The sequence below is a fragment of the Eschscholzia californica genome, unplaced genomic scaffold (assembly GCF_041429995.1).
Source record: "Eschscholzia californica isolate CP2 unplaced genomic scaffold, dmEscCali1.0.p SCAF_5, whole genome shotgun sequence".
Classification (NCBI taxonomy): domain Eukaryota; kingdom Viridiplantae; phylum Streptophyta; class Magnoliopsida; order Ranunculales; family Papaveraceae; genus Eschscholzia; species Eschscholzia californica.
The window spans coordinates 20,758,621-20,776,870 of NW_028238472.1; the positions used below are offsets into that span (position 1 = coordinate 20,758,621).

The following is an 18,250-nucleotide window of genomic DNA, read 5'->3' on the forward strand; positions in this document are numbered from 1 at the left end:
CTTGGCCCGAAAATGTGAGTCTAATAGTTGTTTTTGGCTTGTTAATAGTTATACAGTCGAGTTGATTGTACTATCCGGTTGTTAAAAGTTTCTTCATGAATGTGGAGTCTTGAGGTCGTCTACGCGCTAGCCATGTGAGTATTATGGAAGTAACTGGTAGACGGTTCTGAGAAAACTAGATTAATCATTAGTGGGGACTTAATCCTTGTGAGATATCTAAGACTTTCTGTTGCCTTTGAGCGTACTCTTCTGCGCTGACTCTGAGTAGAATGAAGAGCTACTCAATCTCGCAACTTTGTAAAAAGTGTTCAGTTGATCTCGTGTGTTCAACTTGCATAGACACTAGGAGTGACATCAGGATAACGAATAAACCTTACTCTTGTAGTCCATGAAACCCGATAATAGTGTCAACTTTAGGGATACAGATACTTTATAGCCCATTCGTCATCCCACTCCCGAGAATGAAGGCATGAAGAGTAAAGAAAGAAGAATGTGAAAGCAAAATGTGAAAGAAAGAAAAAAAATGTTGATTGTTGAGAATACTAGTATTTGTATTGGTATTGTTATTGAAAAACAAATTGAAAGAGAAATTTTGTGTAAAATTTCATGTGAACTCTAGTTTGTTGTGTTAAACAAAAGTTTGAAGCAATAAGCTAGGTTTGGAAGTTGCTTGAAGTTCTCTAACATTGAAGACGTCGACATTCTCGGGATCTCATCATCATCTATCTCATCACTTGTATCTGTTGACCTTTAGGAAACATTATTAGAGGGTAGAGTGGGTGAGAAGGGTAAGTGAGCTTCCCCATTCCAATCAGTGGTTATATTCCCTTTAGGAGATCATTATTTCTAAAATATTGTCCTTATGCTTTTCATGTGTTGAGTCCAGGTTAGCGATCACACTCACACATACGAGCGAACCATTCTTGACTGATTTCATCTTTAGAGCGTATGTGTGTGAAGCCAAAGTCGAGGCGAAATGTATTAAGATAGGGATCAAGGTTCTGTCTGTTCGTAACTGAAGTGATTCTCATTGTGGCTAGTCACGTACACTTCTAGTCTAGATTACTAGTGAAGAGATTTTTAGCGTCTGTATAGTGTTGTTAACTTTGACTGATTTCTATTAAATTGCTAAAATTTTCAAGGAGATAAACATTTTCGGTCCATCTTAGTTGACATTGACTACTTTTGACCTTATTGTATTTTTGAAATGTTTTTGAATTTTGTGGGTACGTTCTCTGCTAACTCTCACGAGACAACACTCGTTCACTAGGACAACTTAGGGGTTTAACGGTTTGTTGCATATGCTAAATGCCACCGGAATTCCTCCGAAAGTGGGTTAGGCTTTTGTTTGTTTTGTTTTGCTCGAGGACTAGCACCTAATCGGCTTAGTCTTTCTCTGTAGCTATATATATTGGTTGAATTTAACAGAAAAGACACACCAAAAATCGAAGCTGCTATCACCTTCTTCTCAATCGAGTTTATCTTTCTGCATTCTACAATATTGTTTCCTTCAGTCCGCGAAGAAAAACAGTAGGTTGTGGTATATACTTAGCGAGTGACCGGAGTATACAATTTGCACTGAGGTTGTTCCGAAATAACTTTCAAAGAAGTGTCCTCCATACCACGACGTAATAAACACCGTTTTCTGATTTATATATCTCTATTGGTCTTGTATTGACTTCTACTCAAAAATCAGATTTGAAAGTCTGTATTTCGTACAAAAACTTTTGTTGAGAAATCAGACTTGAAAGTCCGAGTTTTAGACAGAAAACCTATTTATCCAGAGTAAGCTCACTATTGATTGAAAACCCGTTGGTACTTGGGTGTTTGGTCCAAATTAGGTTTTTAAATTGGTGTTTTTATATTACCTCTTGAATCAATGAGCGAGATTAATAACCTACAACTAAAACCGAGACATCGTTGACCCCAGAACAGATAAAATATCTCATTCATATGAAACCTAAACCTAAAACTAAAATTTTAAATTGGTCCAAATTAGGTTTTTTGAATTGGTGTAGTTACATGAAGTAAAACAACTAGAGACCATAACATAAAAAAGGAAATAAAAAAATTGAAAAAAGAGTGGACAAGAAGAGCCAGAAGCACTGGTGTTTCCAAATAAAAACTACATAGAAATTTGTTCTTAAGTCCACAAAGACTTAGACAAACAGCAACTTCCCATTACAACCCATCATCCTAGCTAGCTAGAGATTAACCATAACAAGAAGTAAGTACCCAACCAAACAAAACCTAAATGACAACCTAAAATAGTTAATCTCCACTGAACTTTTTTCTTTTTATTATTGAAGTTCTAAACATCTTCTTGTAGGTAAAGAGAAGCAAGTTCAGAGCAACCTGAGACAGATTGTGGGGATGCTCCATCACTGACACACCCTAAGTTGTTGGCGAAACGATCAAATGATCTAATACCATTGTTGTTAGTAAGGATTACTGTGGCTTTGTCTCTTCCTTCCTGAATTTTTGAGCAACCAATTTGAGGACTGCTTACAAGAACAGCATGACAATCTGACTCTCCATGATCTTGTGTCACTTCAATCTTATACCATCCTTCAGCATCAGTTTTTCCTTCCCTGCTTGTGAAATAAATATCACCGTTCTCGTTTTTGCATTCTATCTTTACCACAGCACCTGCATATCACCAACATGTATATTGAATTTAGTTTATATCTATGATGATTGAACCTCCTATTTCCTATTATCGAAGGGTTTATCGCTATTAGATTGAAAAATTTTACTATATATCTAAATAGACTTAAGTTAGTGTCGCAAAGTTAGTTTTTTATTATTTGCAACTTATTCGTCTGAATGACAGACTCGAACTAGCTTTGGGTATATTTGAGTGAGAGAGAGACTAGAGTCGGAATCTTGCATAAACAATGACTCTAGGGGAGTGTGATTAGATAGATGGGAGCGGATATAGGTGCCCCAAAAATTAGATTCCCTCTTCTCGCCGCCTACGGATTGGGGCAGTCAGACTGGACCTGGTCCGTGCAGGGCTTGAACCGCATATACTCAAGCCAGTCTAAGGGTACTCGGACTAGACCTAACTCGTGCGGGGCTTGAATAGCACTGACTAGGTCAGTCTAAGACCCTCAAAGTACCAGTATGTGAGTCTTGGACTGCTCAGTCTAAATCCCACGGAGAATGCCAAGAGAGAGATGGACTGAAAGCTGAAGGACGGGGCGCCTTTGGAGGCACCCCATATAGATTTACCTTTAATGTAAGTACTCTTGGCATTTTCATAGCCAAAACCACAGGTATCACAATAAACACGACCAATGACAGTGTATGGTGTTGCAAGTGGACGAGTATCATCGGCACCGATGAGTGCTGGAAGAACACATAGAGCCAACAGAATCAACAACTTTGCCATTTCTCTAGTAGGATAGAGAGATAGAGAGAGAAAGAATGAATATAGAATGGTATTTTTATTTCTGATTCTAGCTACAGATAGAAAAATAGGGTTTAGGAGTTGATGATGAAGAGAGATGAAGAATTGGGTTATCTTTATAGTAGTAGAGATGAATCTAGGTTATTATGTGAAGAGTAAAGAGATGGTTATAGTCGGTGATCTCTAATCACATGGGGAGTGAAGTGATCGACATTGACGCGCCCTTTTTGGGAGGAACATTTAATGTGTTGATCCTTTTTTGAAGGGTCGTACCTCACTCGCTTGATATTCATTTAGAAAATGAAAGCCCAACAGAAGTTGTTGGAAATCGAGACAATGGAATTGTTTTAAAAAAAAAGAAGGGGAAGCTTAATTGTAGGACACTCCATGATCATCATCCTTGCTTATCTTGTTCTTTGTATTGTCTGATATGAGTTTCGAGGTGTTTGCAAATTGATATGAAAATGAGTAAATGACCCGTCAATAATGGGCATACAAAGGGTACAATCTGTTCTGGTCAGCCTTGTAATAAAAATAAGGGAAATGATAGAGTGACTTAGAAATTGGTACTTAGAGGGTGACATATTTCCTCATTTAGAAATAAAAGCGGTCCCCACCGTAGTCAAACTTTGAAAAAACCTTGTCTTTTAGTGATTCCACATCAGCTGGGCATTAAAATGCCCAAAAAATTTGGGCTCTCTAGCATCTCCCAATAAATAATAAAATTAGTGTAGCTATAACTTATGTGATAGTCATACATAGGGGTAGGGAAACGGTCCGGCAACCCTAGATCAGACCCAATCCGCACGGACCGTTAGTATACAAAATCGGAATAGAACCCGAGCCGGGCATACCCGGTCGTAATTTCGGGCGGGCGTGGGCGGGACTCGGGCAAGACCCTCTACCCGAGTCCCCTGCCCGAGTCTCGGCCCATTACACCCGCCCGTTTGGAGTAATGACCAACAGTCCTCATTCAAACCCGTTACCTGGCTATACCCTATAAATACCCTCAAATGACCAACAGTCCTCATTCAAACCCTAAACCTAAAACTGCCTCCACACCTCCTCCACTCCACATACCATTTTTCGCACCACCATCCACCACCACCCCACAACCACAACACCACTAGCCTAAACACCACCACTCCACAAGACCACAACAGATCTACTTTATAGTGTAAGTGTTTTTTTTTCGTTTTTTTAATATAAGATGGTTTTACAGAGATGTAATGATAGTCAGTATTTTTTATATTAGATCGTTTCAGATGGTTTAGATCTCGTAAAATGTTTTTTTATTTTTATTTTTTAGACGTGAAAGATGATTTACATCTCTGAAACGGAACCATTTGATGATCTGTTTCAGAGATGTAAAGTAAAATTATATTTTTTTTTCTTTGTTTTCAAATATATAAATGTTTAGAGACATTTTTACATCTCTAAAACAGATCTATTTGATGATCTGTTTCAGAGATGTAATGATCCTTTAGTATTGTTAATGATGATTAATGATCAGTTTAAGAGATGCAATGTTATTAGTGTACTGATTTCTTTTTATGGTTAATAGATCGACACCTCGCCGGACTCACGGTCTCTCTTCTCTGTCCCCGACTCTTCATGGTTAAAGAGATATATGATGGATGATGATGATAGTGTACTGTGTATATATTGATGAATAGATGATCATGAAAGTTGTATATATGGTTTAAGAGATGTAATGGTATTAGTGTACTGATTTAGTCTACTTTATTGATATTTTTAATGAAGTTTTTTTTTAGTTATATTATTTTTATTGAAAAACCCGTAACCCGTCCGCCCGAGCCAGTTAGAGCCCGATCGGGTTCTCGGGCAAAAACGGGCCACAGTCACAAAATAATGCATATGTGTCCGACCCGATAGTCCGATCAGACACAACACTTCAGAACCCGATCTGCCCGAACCCGCGCACAAAGAATCTGAGCCCGACCGAACCCGCTCGATTCCCATCCCTAGTCATACATCATTTGTCTGAGTGTCCGAAGTTAGGCCTATAAGTGGACGTTTAAACTAAGTGTCGAGTCTTTGGGGTGGGCTCGTGGAGTATTCCCCAAGAACTAAACTCCAATATGTGGGCTTGTACCTAGGTGTCCTAGGTGCGCACAATATCGAAAATTGTTAAGGTTTGCGACGTCAAAAGCTACCTAAACCTTGACATCTTACCTATAATGTCTCTTGTTTTGACACCTCCACTTAAATCTAATGGATAAGGGTATTGTTCCTTGTGTGAGCTTTTGAAAGGTCGCCCAAAAGGCTTAAAATGTACACTATGGTACTTGGATGTCAGTATGTCACCTGTAGGATTTTATACCTATCTATAGGATTATGATACTACCTAATGTTGTAAGTGGAATCTCAATCATCATATGATTAACACTAGGTTGCCCAGGATCTATACATGAACATGTCAATGAACTAGAATCGGAAAGATGATTACCTTAATCGCTTTCCCAAGAACTAAATTCCGACCAGTATTCGGAAGATCAGAGCTCCAAGTGTAGCTCCTCTACTTGAGACACCGAGTGTATGACATAAACCCCCTCCTTCGAGTCAGCTAGGACCTTCTTAAATGTTGAGATGAAGAACTCCTTCTTCTTGACTAGATAGTTGAGAGAAACTCCCTTTCTCTCTTTCAGACAGCTCTCTCTTACTCTTTCAAAGAAGATTACTCTTAAGTTGAGATAAGTTCAGTGAAGTTAAGTTGGCTTTTAGGTTGTCTAACTTGGTCCTTATATAGAATCCCAAAATAAGAGTCTGGCCCAAAGTTGGATTCATAAAGACCTAATTAGAACGTTTTACCAAAACACCCTTTTAGGGTTATTTCCGTGTGGCCGGCCACTATAGCGCTTTCATGGGTTTCCTTGGCCGGCCCACTTAAGGCCTAGCCGACCATGAGATGGCCGGCCCCTTGCCTAGGTCGGCCATCGCATGGGCGGCCCACCTAATGCCTTTCCAGGCCTCCCTCTCGGGCCCGGTATCTGTCTTTGATCCGGACTCCTCTGAAGCGAGGGCTTACCAATAATGGATCCAATCCATCTACTTTTCAATCTCCCACTAGTCAATTCTCTTTGTACAAACCATCACTCTTATGTGTAACCCTTGTAGGATCCGGTCAATGTTAGCCGCGAATAACCGAAGTGATCTGCCGATCGTAAGCGGCTTCTAGCTAAGCATTATGACCCTTAATTCGACCGGACTAGAAAATCTTCCGAGTAAGGTAATCAAGATCCTATTCGCCAAATCGAACGCAGTGCCATCTTGGTCGAAGGACATTCCTTCGGAAGGATACCATTCCTTCAGACCTAGGGAATGTATCCTTTAGTCTCCCACTTGTACTTAAAATAAGTGCAATGCTCGATTCCCATGTCTTTTTATATCTCATCTGATACGTCATACTGATCAGACTTTCCTCATCCCGAGAACAAACTATCAAGTTAAATGATTACCTCTTAATCCATTTGAGAATGCCCCTGCATTTTCTAGTTGTTACTCATCAAGTGGCCCGGAGATACTTTATCTTGATTCTACTCAGGAACACATATTTCATTCTTGCACTCCCACTCAATTTCATGTCTATCTTATCTCGTCTGGCAACCACTTTTATAACCTCTATTTACGGCACGGCGTTTGTTGGTACCAAAGTTTGACATTCCTTACATAAACTTAGTGAATACTCATATTTTGAGGAATCTCTCCAATTTGCTTAAATGAGAGTTATGACGTTTCATAACTTCAACTCTTGAAGTACTCTCACTTTGGCGGGTTTCCAGTGTATTAACTATACACCCATGAAGTTGACTTGATCACTCCTATTCTCATAGCCCAAGAAACAGCGATATCTTGTCAATAACTCTTCTTAAGTCATTGTTGTCCAACCAATGACCTGGACTAGGGATAGCATAATGGAACGCTTCCATATTCACTTAGCAGGGTTTCTTTTATTAGATCGCGCATCTGATAAACATACCTGGAACACTCCATTACAACCCTTAATGCGAGATGGGTAGAATTCCTCTCTAAGAGTATTTATATTTAGATTTCATCAACGAGTCTTATCATCTCTTTAATCTATTGCTATAGACTTCGATGCCCATATTAATTTACCCTCATCTTGTGTCCTATTGAGTCAGTTCCCTAACTATTTTGTCATTCCTAATGTTCTTCTCAACCCCAGTATGTCCCTACATACAGGACGTAAAACAAACTTGTTTCACTCCCACTTACTTTCTTGTCGAACAAGACTAACTTTTCTTCTAAGAAATTGAATTCTTTGAATTTCTTCACGAATGTCAGAAACCCACTCTTACTATTATCTCTTTTGACTTTCAGCCCAATTTCGGAATGGTTCTGCTACAGTTTGTGTGAGTTTTCCGAAGACTCACTCGGGGTTTTTGAGCAAATTTCGAGAGACCTTCTTAACCCCTTAAGAAGTTTCTTGGCGAGTAACTCCTTACTCACAATATAGCGAGTAACTTCTTTACTCATATTGGTTTCTCGATTCGAATCTTGATTCGAATATTTTCCTCCCACTTGTCTTCTTTGAAAACCCCTTCTTTCAAGTAAGACACCATCGAGAGCAACAATCCAATTGTGTTTCGATGATTTGCGGGAAAACTCCATTTTTCTTCTTTCGAAGAACCTATGTCTAAAGCCTTTAGACTTCGAATAAAAGTCTGGTTTTAGATATCCTTCTAAAATCCATACTTGTATGGAACTCACTTATTCACTATAGTGATTCTAGGTTTTAGTGGGTTGGCAGATTTGTATTAAACATTTTGTTTCGGAAGACTATATGACTTTAGACTTTCTGATCTCATCATAATCTTTAGTCAGTTTGATTCCTTACTCGATTTGGGTTTAGTTTCTAAAACTTTTCCTCTAATCTAGTATTTAGTCTATTCTAGTCACATTAATCACAAACTTTTCCTCTAAGAGATCTTGTCAAATTTATTAGTTTGAACAATGATTAACTAGTGTTGAGAGATACGCGATCAAACATTTTTAGCTTCATCCATGTTCTTCCAAATTTATTTGACCAGATTAGAACAACTAAATTGAATCGTTTGGTACTGTTGTTTAAAAGTTAAATAAGCACCTTCAAGAACATCATAAAATACTAAATACTTTACTTATTTGTATAATCTCATTACAGAGTCGATGTTCGAAAAGAAAAACTAAAAATAATTAAAGTAATGCCTATGGAGTCTATGATTCTTCTTGAGCTTTTCCAACAACTCTTGTTTCCTTAGCTTTTGACAGTTCATCTCCTCTTCAATACATACTCAACTCCCACTTGCTTCTATCATTCATAATGAAAAGAGCTTTTAGGTTTCTAATACCTTAAAGGGAAAGTATCTAATTGAATCAACTTATAACATTCGTATCTTGCCCGGAACTCTCAGCTCCATTATTTAGTTCTTCCTGGCTCTTCTTCTGCCATTAATTCTCTTATTCTCGTTGGTTTAATTCTTTCCCTTTTGACTTCCAAGAACTCCTTCTTTAGTCTCAGGAATGTTGATTTTGCTTTCAGCAGCTTCCAAAATTGTGACCAGACTTTCAAAGGAAACTTTTCCAAACTTTCGCTCAAAGCCAGTTCTTACATTCTTATAACTATCACTCAGTGAAAGCAGGATGCCGTCAATCACCAGTTCGACTGCCATAGGAGATCCCAGCCATTCCATGTCTTTGAAGTGATCAATCATTTCCAAAACATGGTGTTGAACTGGTTTCCCTTTCCCAAGTCGTTTCTCCAGTATTATCCTTGAGATTCTAAATCTCTCAATTCGATATTGTGTTCTAAACACTTCTTTGAGTTGTCGAATATTAGTGTATGCTTCCATGTCAATGAACCTATCTTGATATTTCCTTTCCATGGACATTAACACTAATCCAGTTACTGGCTCTTACTTCCTTCGGATAATGTCTGCTTGCTTACGCTCTTCCTCAGAAAAGGTTTCTGAAACTACGGGGATATGAGTGTCCAATACATCTGCTCTTGCTCTGAGAACCTTTCTCAGATCTCTTTCCTATTGAACGAAGTTGGTGTCATCCAACTTTACAAGTACCGTATGGAGGTTGAAGATTTCGTAGTTTGTCATAATTAAATTACATGTAAGAAATGCGAAACTGAATTAAACTTGTTATCCTGGCATATTTCTTAATTTGCTTATATTATTCTATATTTATTGTCCGCCAAGAACAATATAATTCCAAGATCCCATTCGTTCGAGGTTAAGCGTACTAGGGCAATGCCCTTAACCCGTCGTCCTGGGTGAGTAACATTTTACTGATCATACTCCTATGATTCTTGTTTGACGAATTTCACACTTAAGTATCAAATTGTTCTTTAGCCCCGAAATCCAAAACCCTTTTGCTGACACGTTGAGAATAACCATTTGGACATGTAGACCTCTTCATAGATCTATAACTCGGATGAATCGCGTCTAACAATGATCGGATCCTACACAAAAAAAGAGTGACTCGATCGGAAGATCTGACTAGAGAATGGGGTAAATATCACGGATAAGATCTCGCTAAAAGTTATTTGAAGGGTCTGTCTAGGAGCCGCAAGGCTAGGGCAAGTGTTGAAGGAGTTGAAGGGGATGTCCTTCGACAAAGGTGATAATGCGAACAATTTGTTGGATATGACAATTAATGTAGAAGATCATCAAGTCCGATTGATTTAGGGATCGTAGAGTTTAAGCTAGTCACCAACTACGATCGTCGAATTACGAAGTAATTCGCGGCTAACTTCGATCGGATCCTACAACGGGTTACAATAAGAGTGACAATTTGATCAAGGATATGACTAGTGGGAGTGAGATATAGTCATGGGAGTGTCCCATAAACATATCTCATAGGCCAAAAAAGGAATTAGGCAAAGATGGTACAAAAAGGCCAAAAACAGGGTTTTTGGGCCTAAACTGATTCGGGCACTTTTAGGGCTCGGATTGGGCTGATTTGTTAGAGGGACGTTTCCTTATGTTATGTACATTAAGTCTGCCAACTTTGGCTGGGTTTGGACGTCATCTTCTTAGGGAATTGAGAAAATATCAACTAGTTGCTATTTTCGATAATTTCCCTAAATCTTATTCTAAAGGGTATTTTAGGAAACCTCAAAGGAGGTGGATTCTTATTAGGGTTCTATATAAACACTCTTAGGGCAGATAATAAGGTGTGGAATTTCTCCCTAAGCTTTCTTACTCTACCACATCAAGTAGAGAGGAGAAAGTGAGCTAATTCTCATTACTATCTATCTAGTCAAAGAAGAAAGGTGTTCTTCTTCCAACCACCATTGGTGTTCTAGCTAACAACAAGGTGGGAGATCAAGTTGATTGCTCGTGTCCCAAGTAGAGGAGCTACGCTTGAAGCTCTTGGTCTTCTCAAAAGCAATTGGAAAGGTTCGAGGGAAAAACTAGCGAATAAGGTATTCATCTTCTGATTTTGCTTAGTATTATTATGGGCTTATGCATGTGATCCTAAGAATACTAATGTAGACATTAGATGCCTTATTTCCGCCATTGACATTAGTATAAGGGTGTAAATCCCAACAGTGGCGTCAGATCCTCTTCTAATTAGTCTATCTTATTTAAGTTTTGGACCAATTCCATTCTTTTCTAGATAGATTATTGTGTTTAAAAGTGTTTTGAACACAAAATTTTGATTAAATTTGAATGGGATTCAAGATTTTTCAAAAGATTTCAAAATTTGTTCTTGATAGTTTTTCAAAAACCTAAGATTTTGATCCAAATTGGTTTGATTAAAGAGTTGTTTTTGAGTTTTAGGAAACTCCCAAAAACAAAAATTTGGAATTTTAGAAATATTCTAAAAGGAGTTGTTTTGAGTTTTAGGAAACTCCCAAAAACAAAATTTGGAATATTTTAAAAGTTTAGTTTTGAAAATTTTAGAAGTGTTTTTTGGAAACTAGGGTTTTTTGGAAAACCCTAGTGTCCAGCCAGGAAGCTTCCTTGCCGGACCAGAAGCTCCTGGACGCTTCCAGAGCAGCTGCTGGGACGCGTATTGGAGACGCGTCCAGGTCGTGTCTAGGATGAGTCCAGGTCGCGTCTAGGACGCGACCAGCAGCTGGGAGGGAGCTTCCTGGACGCGTCCAAAGCACTCGACCAGACGCGTCTCCAAAACGCGTCAGCGAGGTCCTAGGTGTCTCGGACTAGGTCCAAGACACCTAGTGCTGGTCCGGTCCAGCACCAAATGTGTCTGGGACGCGTCTGGTGCATCGACTAGCGTCTTGGCTCCGGCCAGGACGAGATCAGGCCTAAAGGCCTCGGCCAGGACATGCCGGCCCTGTGGGCCGTGCCATGTCTGGACCTTGTCCGAACCCTTTTGTGGGCTTGGGCCGGGACATGTCTAGGACTTGTCCCGGGTTTTTTCAAGACTTTTCGAACCATGAAAAGGGGCCATCATTCGAGTGGGAGTTTTTGCCAAATTTTCTTCCGATTCCAACCAAATAATTTCAAAGTTAATCCGGGACATCCGGAAGGCCAAAACGGGTTTCTCTTTAAATTGATTTATGAAATCATTAAGAATCGAACCAAGTTTTTTTCGAAATTGACCCGGGCTTTCTCGAGCCCAAAACGGAGTTTTTCTTAAAGTTGATTTTAGAAATCATAAAAGATAAAACAAGAACGCACCATTAGTCGAATTCTTCGAATTTAGACTTAAGGTCCGTAATGTGACATAGGATGTCGACAAAAGTATCTCCCAGATTATCATGCATATATAATTCTTAGCCTTGATATATTATATGAATGCATGTGATGTGAATGCGGGAAACTAGTATGGCCATAGATTTATTTCTTATTCTTGTTTTAAGCACGGTTGGGTGCATGCTTTGTAATTAATTTTAATTTCAAGTTTATACGATCTGCGAATCGTTAGAGTCTTGTAATTAGAGTTTAGGGTCAATTAATCCATTGAAGAAGCTCGAGGAAGGAATCCAAAGGCGAGTGGGAGAAATCAATTGAGGTTCAGAGATGGCGATCTAAGATGAACTAAAAGGCGAAACAAGAAGAAAACCAAAGGAGATTAGATCTTCTAGGTTAGGGGCCATACTAGGATCCATATCTGCTTGATTTACTTTCTCGCGCGCATTTACTTACTTATTTACGCTTTATGTCGTGGATGTTAGTTAGGCTAAATAGTTCACTATAACAAACGCCAGACTAGCGTAAAAGTCCCTAAAAGTAATTTTGAGTAAAGTGCCTATCCAAACTAAGACACTCGTTGCGCCCTTGTTCGAGAAAGGCGGGTCGGTACCTCCTCTACCTTGGGACAATGCGGGTAGGTCTATAGAAGAGGCCTACATGTCTAAATGGTTCTACTCAACGAGATCAGCAAGAGAGTTTTGGATACTCGAGGCAAAAGGATAGATTAGTCATTCATCAATGAAATCTATCAACCAAGAGTCATAAGGTATGATCAGTGAAGTAGTTCGCTCACCCGGAACGACGAAGTTAAAGGGTAGGCCCTAGTCCGCTTTACTCCGAAGAACTGCGGTCTTGGAATCACTTATTCAATCAGGGACGTTTTTATATTGAATAATGTGGGAAAACTAATATTTAAAAAAAAAAAAGATAACGAGTTTTATAACTTTGCAATTCTTTATGTAGTTTTAAGATGACACAAGAAAACGAGTTCAATGTTGAACCACACCTAAGGGAGGTGCTGATCAACTTCCTAGAATAGAAGAATGAATCCGAGAATAGTTCTCAGGTTCAAAAAGAAAGCGTACTAGAATACCCAATCCCAAAGTTGACTCAACCGGAGAAGGTTAAAAGCCTTTTGCAAGCAATCATATAACATTCTCTTTGAGAAAGTAATGGATGCTAGCTAAACCATCAAGACAAACTGAGGAAGAGGTTCCTACAGAAGTCATAAATGGAGAGGTACAAGACCTCCAAGGCAATCTGAAAGTCATCCTAATGGAAGACAACATAATTCATCTATCACCCAATTCATCTATCACCCAATTCAATGTCGATTGAACAAAGATAGATAAAGACCTTGGATGAGTCATTCAGATTGTTACAAACAACTGAGCAGTACACACAGGAATGTCGAATCTAAGAAATTATTTCTTGAGATTCAAAGGGGCAAAGGGTCAGTCAAGTGAGAAAAACATTTGATCAAAGAAAAAGAAACCAATTGCCGAGTACATGATCAATGATATTCCTCAATACTGTAAATGTTTCCAAACAATGGCTAGACCATTTAAAAAGGAAACTACCTTTAGCACCTGGAGGACAAAAGGAATGGAATTATGAATTCCGGTTTCGTATATTTGTTAATAAAGTTAAACAAGTATAGTAAAATCCCTTCATCAGGTATTTGAGACCAGATGTGCGGCTCGGTAAAGCTCAAGGGAATCACATACTTGACTAAATGAGTTTTCTTGAATAGAAAACTGAGAAGGATGGAAACATTCGAGTTTCCTGCAACTAGACAAAAGGAATTGGATTTCCCCAGTCCAATTATGTCCATACGCATGCTTAAAGAATCCATCGACGGATTAAAGCACGCAAGAATCAGAATCTTCGATTTTTAAACGCAATCAAAATGGTTTTGATCCCTGAGGGATGAAGAAATTCTTGAATCACGTACTTCAACAAGGTAAGCGGGAGCAACAAACCTTCCGGAACCGTATGCAGAATACATACAAAAGATTGAGTACGACATAAGATGTAGTGTAACAGTAAACATACTAACTCAATAAAAGGACCACACACAAGGATAAAATGTCATTTTGGGCATCTAAAGGTCTATAAGCGTAGATCATGAAAGATGATAGGATTAGAAAGACTCAGTACGTTGAGACGCTTGAGATCAAAAACCGAAAATCTAAGACTCGAAAAGTCTAAAAGAATTTCAACCCAAAAACTCATGACAAAGAGCGTTGCAAAACCCGGAGTCTGAATAGACACCGATGAGCAAGCATGCATGAGAGAGACACTTATGTTTGAAAATATAAAGTCAATCATGTTGGACATGATTAGCATTTAGACATCCAAATTCGGATTGGAAAACCGAAACACTACTTAAAACATCCTAGAAGGCTAAAGGATGAAGTAGTACAAGAGTTGAAACAAGTCATCGTAGCAAACTTCCAGACATAGAAGGAGAGTAGGCTAAAAGTGTTTAGGTCGGGAACTGTTGCAAATACTACATGAGAGTTAAAAGCCTTAACTCTAGTAAAGGTTACTAGAAATTATCAAGGTTGAAGATAGCAATCTTCAAATTAATTGATAATTAACAAAGTTTAAAACGGACTACATCGGTAGTCAAACTAAATTGTCACCTAAGACAAAATATGAGACTCATACACAAGTCTAAAGGCATGGGGTACATTTAGAATAGACCTTGACAAGTAAATTGAGCGGGTAAAAATGAATTTTACGGAAGAGGCTCAAATTTACAAACTCTCGTTATCAGAAACGAAGTTAATTATTTCACAGTCGTCTAAGTTTGGTTTAGTACTTAAACCACAGTCCACAGATAATAAAGCATTCCGAATAGGTTTGTTAGATACGTGATCTGATGAATGAACCCTATTAAGTGAACTTGGAATATTTATTATCATCTCCCTAGTCCAGGTTGTTGCATGAACAACAACGATTAAGGAAGACTAGCACGGGATGTCGATGAGATAGCGCAGTTTCATGGGCTATAGAATAGGAGTATTCAATTCGACTACGTGGGTGTGTAAAAGGTTATACACTCGATATCCCTCGATATGAGAAGTACATCACTCGTGATGAAACGTAAAAATACTTCTCATAAAAGACAATTGGAGAGATTCCTAAAAACAAGAGTGCTTTACTCATCTGATGTAAGGAGTGTCCGACTTTGGTTCCGTTAAACGCCGCGCCGTAAAAGGAGGTTATAAAGGAAGATACTAGAAAGGAGAGGATAGACATGAAGTTAAGTGGGAGTGCAAGAATGGATTGTGTCATCCTAATCACATTAGGTACAAAGTGTCTCAAGGCCACTTGATGAGTAGCAACTGAAAATGCGTCGCCACGCTCAAACAGATTAGGAGTTAATCGTTTGTCTTTTACAGTTGTACTCAGATATCAACAAAGTCTGAATGACGTGACATATCAGATGGGATACTAATTGACACGGGAATCGAGCATTGCACTTGTTCTAAGCCCAAAGGGGAGTTTGAAGGAGTTGAAGGAGATGTCCTTCGACCAAGGTGACAATGCGAACAATTTGTTGGATATGACAATTGATGTAGAAGATCATCAAGTCCGTTGATTTAGGGATCGTAGAGTTTAAGCTAGAGACCAACTACGATCGTCGAATTACGAAGTAATTCGCGGCTAACTTCGGTCGGATCCTACAACGGGTTACACATAAGAGTGACAATTTGATCAAGGATATGAGTAGTGGGAGTGAGATATAATCATGGGAGTGTCCCATAAACATATCTCATAGGCCTAAAAAGGAATTAGGCAAAGATAGTACAAAAAGGCCAAAAACAGGGTTTTTGAGCCTAAACCGATTCGGCCACTTTTAGGGCTCGGATTCGGCTGATTTTTGGAGGGATGTTTCCTTATGTTATGAAAATTAAATCTGAAAATTTTTCTTGGGTTTGGACGTCATATCCTTAGGGAATTGAGAAAATATCAACCAGTTGCTATTTTCGATAATTTCCCTAAATCTTATTCTAAAGGGTGTTTTAGGAAACCTAAAAGGAGGTGGATTCTTATTAGGGTTTTATATAAACACTCTTAGGGCATAGAATAAGGTGTGTAATTTTTCCCTAAGCTTTCTTACTCTACCACATCAAGTAGAGAGGAGAAAGTGAACTAATTCCCATTACTATCTATCTAGTCAAAGAAGAAAGGTGTTCTTCTTCCAACCACCATTGGTGTGCTAGTTAACAACAAGGTGGGAGATCAAGTTGATTGCTCGTGTCCCAAGTAGAGGAGCTACGTTTGAAGCTCTTGGTCTTCTCAAAAGCAATTGGAAAGGTTCGAGGGAAAAACTAGCGAATAAGGTATTCATCTTCAGGTTTTGCTTAGTATTATTATGGGCTTATGCATGTGATCCTGGGAATACTAATGTAGACATTAGATGTCTTATTTTCGCCATTGACATTAGTATAAGGGTGTAAATCCCAACAAGTGTTCCTGTGAGAAATGGTGGTCAGACACATGGTTCGGTCATGCTAAGGTCACCCTTATGTGTCTTCCCAAAGCATGAGATCGGCCCAGAAGAATCCCATTAGTAATGGGACTCTTGGTCGGCCACATCTAAGGTTGTTTAGGATGGGACAAATTTCCCATCTAGGCATCTCAATCAGTTTCCGTTTTCTGTTTCTGGTCTTTTAGGAATCCTATTTTGAATAAGATTCTGACTTTAAAGGTCTATATAAAAGAATATTGTCTAAGCAGATATGGTGTGGAGACTTTCTCAGAACTTTTGGCTCTCTAGCTATACTAGTAGAAGATAGAAAATAGAATCACTTCCTAAACTATATATATCTGGGTATAAGAGAATCATTTGTTATCTTCACTTCTCAAGTAAATTCTAGCTAGCTAAAAGGGTAGAAGATCAGAAAAATCACTCGCATGTCTCAAGTATAGGCCTGCACAAAAGTGAACCTCTGATTTTTGAGAAAAGACAGACAAGGTAGTCTACGGAAAAGAAAACCTAGTCCAAGGGTGATGATCCGAAAAATGGTCATCAGTTGACTAAGGTCAATAAGTCAAAAAGACCAAAAGTCAAACGGGTCAACCCGTATCAAGTCAATAAGGAGGTTGAGTCCAAAAGAGGGTTGTCACTTAAGCCCAGACTAGGGGGTTGGTACGATCGTCCTAGGCGCCTAAGCCCTTCCCGTACTCAAATACAATCAGGTCTTCCCTGCGATTTAAAAGAAAACTAAGGGTCCAAGTAAGTGGGGCCGATACCTCAATCCCGAAACATGGGGGTAAAAGCATGCCTATTGGTTACCGACTTAATCCTGATATGCTATCAAAGATCCCAGTCGGAGAGGATCTGAAGTATTTAAACTTGGGGTTCAACAATCCCACAAGGAGGAAACTTCTCCTAAGGAATCTACAAGCTCGAAAACATAATCTATCTTAAATTCTATGTATCCTTGAATAAGGTAACTTCTAATTATCAAATATACGGGATAATCCCAAGGAGGAATCCTCACATCTTCAAACTGCGAAATTGCATTTCCACTCTAAAACGGTGAATCTCAACCGCCTCATCATCAACGTTTCTTTATCATCGATCAAAACAGCCTGTAAAAGGTAATAAAATCGCCTTCGAAGAACAGACGATCAGAAAGAGCGAACAAACTCTCTCAATCAAATGAGTAAGTCACCAAGGTTTAAACATGATTCAATACTTTAACTGCAAGAGCAATCTGACTGTCTTGAGCGTCGGAAAGGTTTCCAAGTTCCTAGTGTTAGATGTATAAACATCTGAGATTCCGCTTAGAACATTAGGTCATACCATAGCCCAACATAACAACAATCAGTTTTTTTTAGACAGATTAGAACTATAAAGAATTTCAGATGGAAATGTGATAAACTTTTGGATTAGATTTGAGATTATTGAAATTTACTTTTCAAAATTAAAATTTGAAAAGGGTTTCAAAGGACTTTATTTTGGAAAGAGTTTCAAAAAGTAGGAAAACAACATATTCTAAGATTGTGGAAAAAAGTTTCCAAATTTGGATATATCAAATAATTTGGAAGAGTGTTTCAAAATAAAATAAAACCAAAATAAAAGAAAATAAATTAGGGAGAAGTCTGGCTAGGACACGTCTCG

At 38.7% G+C, this 18,250-nt stretch overlaps 2 protein-coding genes across 2 annotated transcripts; both read right to left on the reverse strand.

Annotated features, from left to right (window-relative positions):
• Positions 1–2,111: 2,111 nt before the first annotated feature.
• Positions 2,112–3,627, reverse strand: LOC147537752 (major pollen allergen Lol p 11-like). Its single transcript, XM_086641458.1, has 2 exons — positions 3,235–3,627; positions 2,112–2,649 (listed from the first exon to the last, which is right to left on the reverse strand). The coding sequence occupies exons 1-2, from the start codon at positions 3,392–3,394 to the stop codon at positions 2,312–2,314; spliced, it is 498 nt and encodes a 165-aa protein (XP_086497584.1). The 5' UTR covers positions 3,395–3,627; the 3' UTR covers positions 2,112–2,311.
• Positions 3,628–8,907: 5,280 nt separating this feature from the next.
• LOC147537753 (uncharacterized) lies at positions 8,908–9,318 on the reverse strand. The gene has a single exon (XM_086642835.1). The coding sequence runs from the start codon at positions 9,316–9,318 to the stop codon at positions 8,908–8,910; it is 411 nt and encodes a 136-aa protein (XP_086498961.1).
• Positions 9,319–18,250: the final 8,932 nt, after the last annotated feature.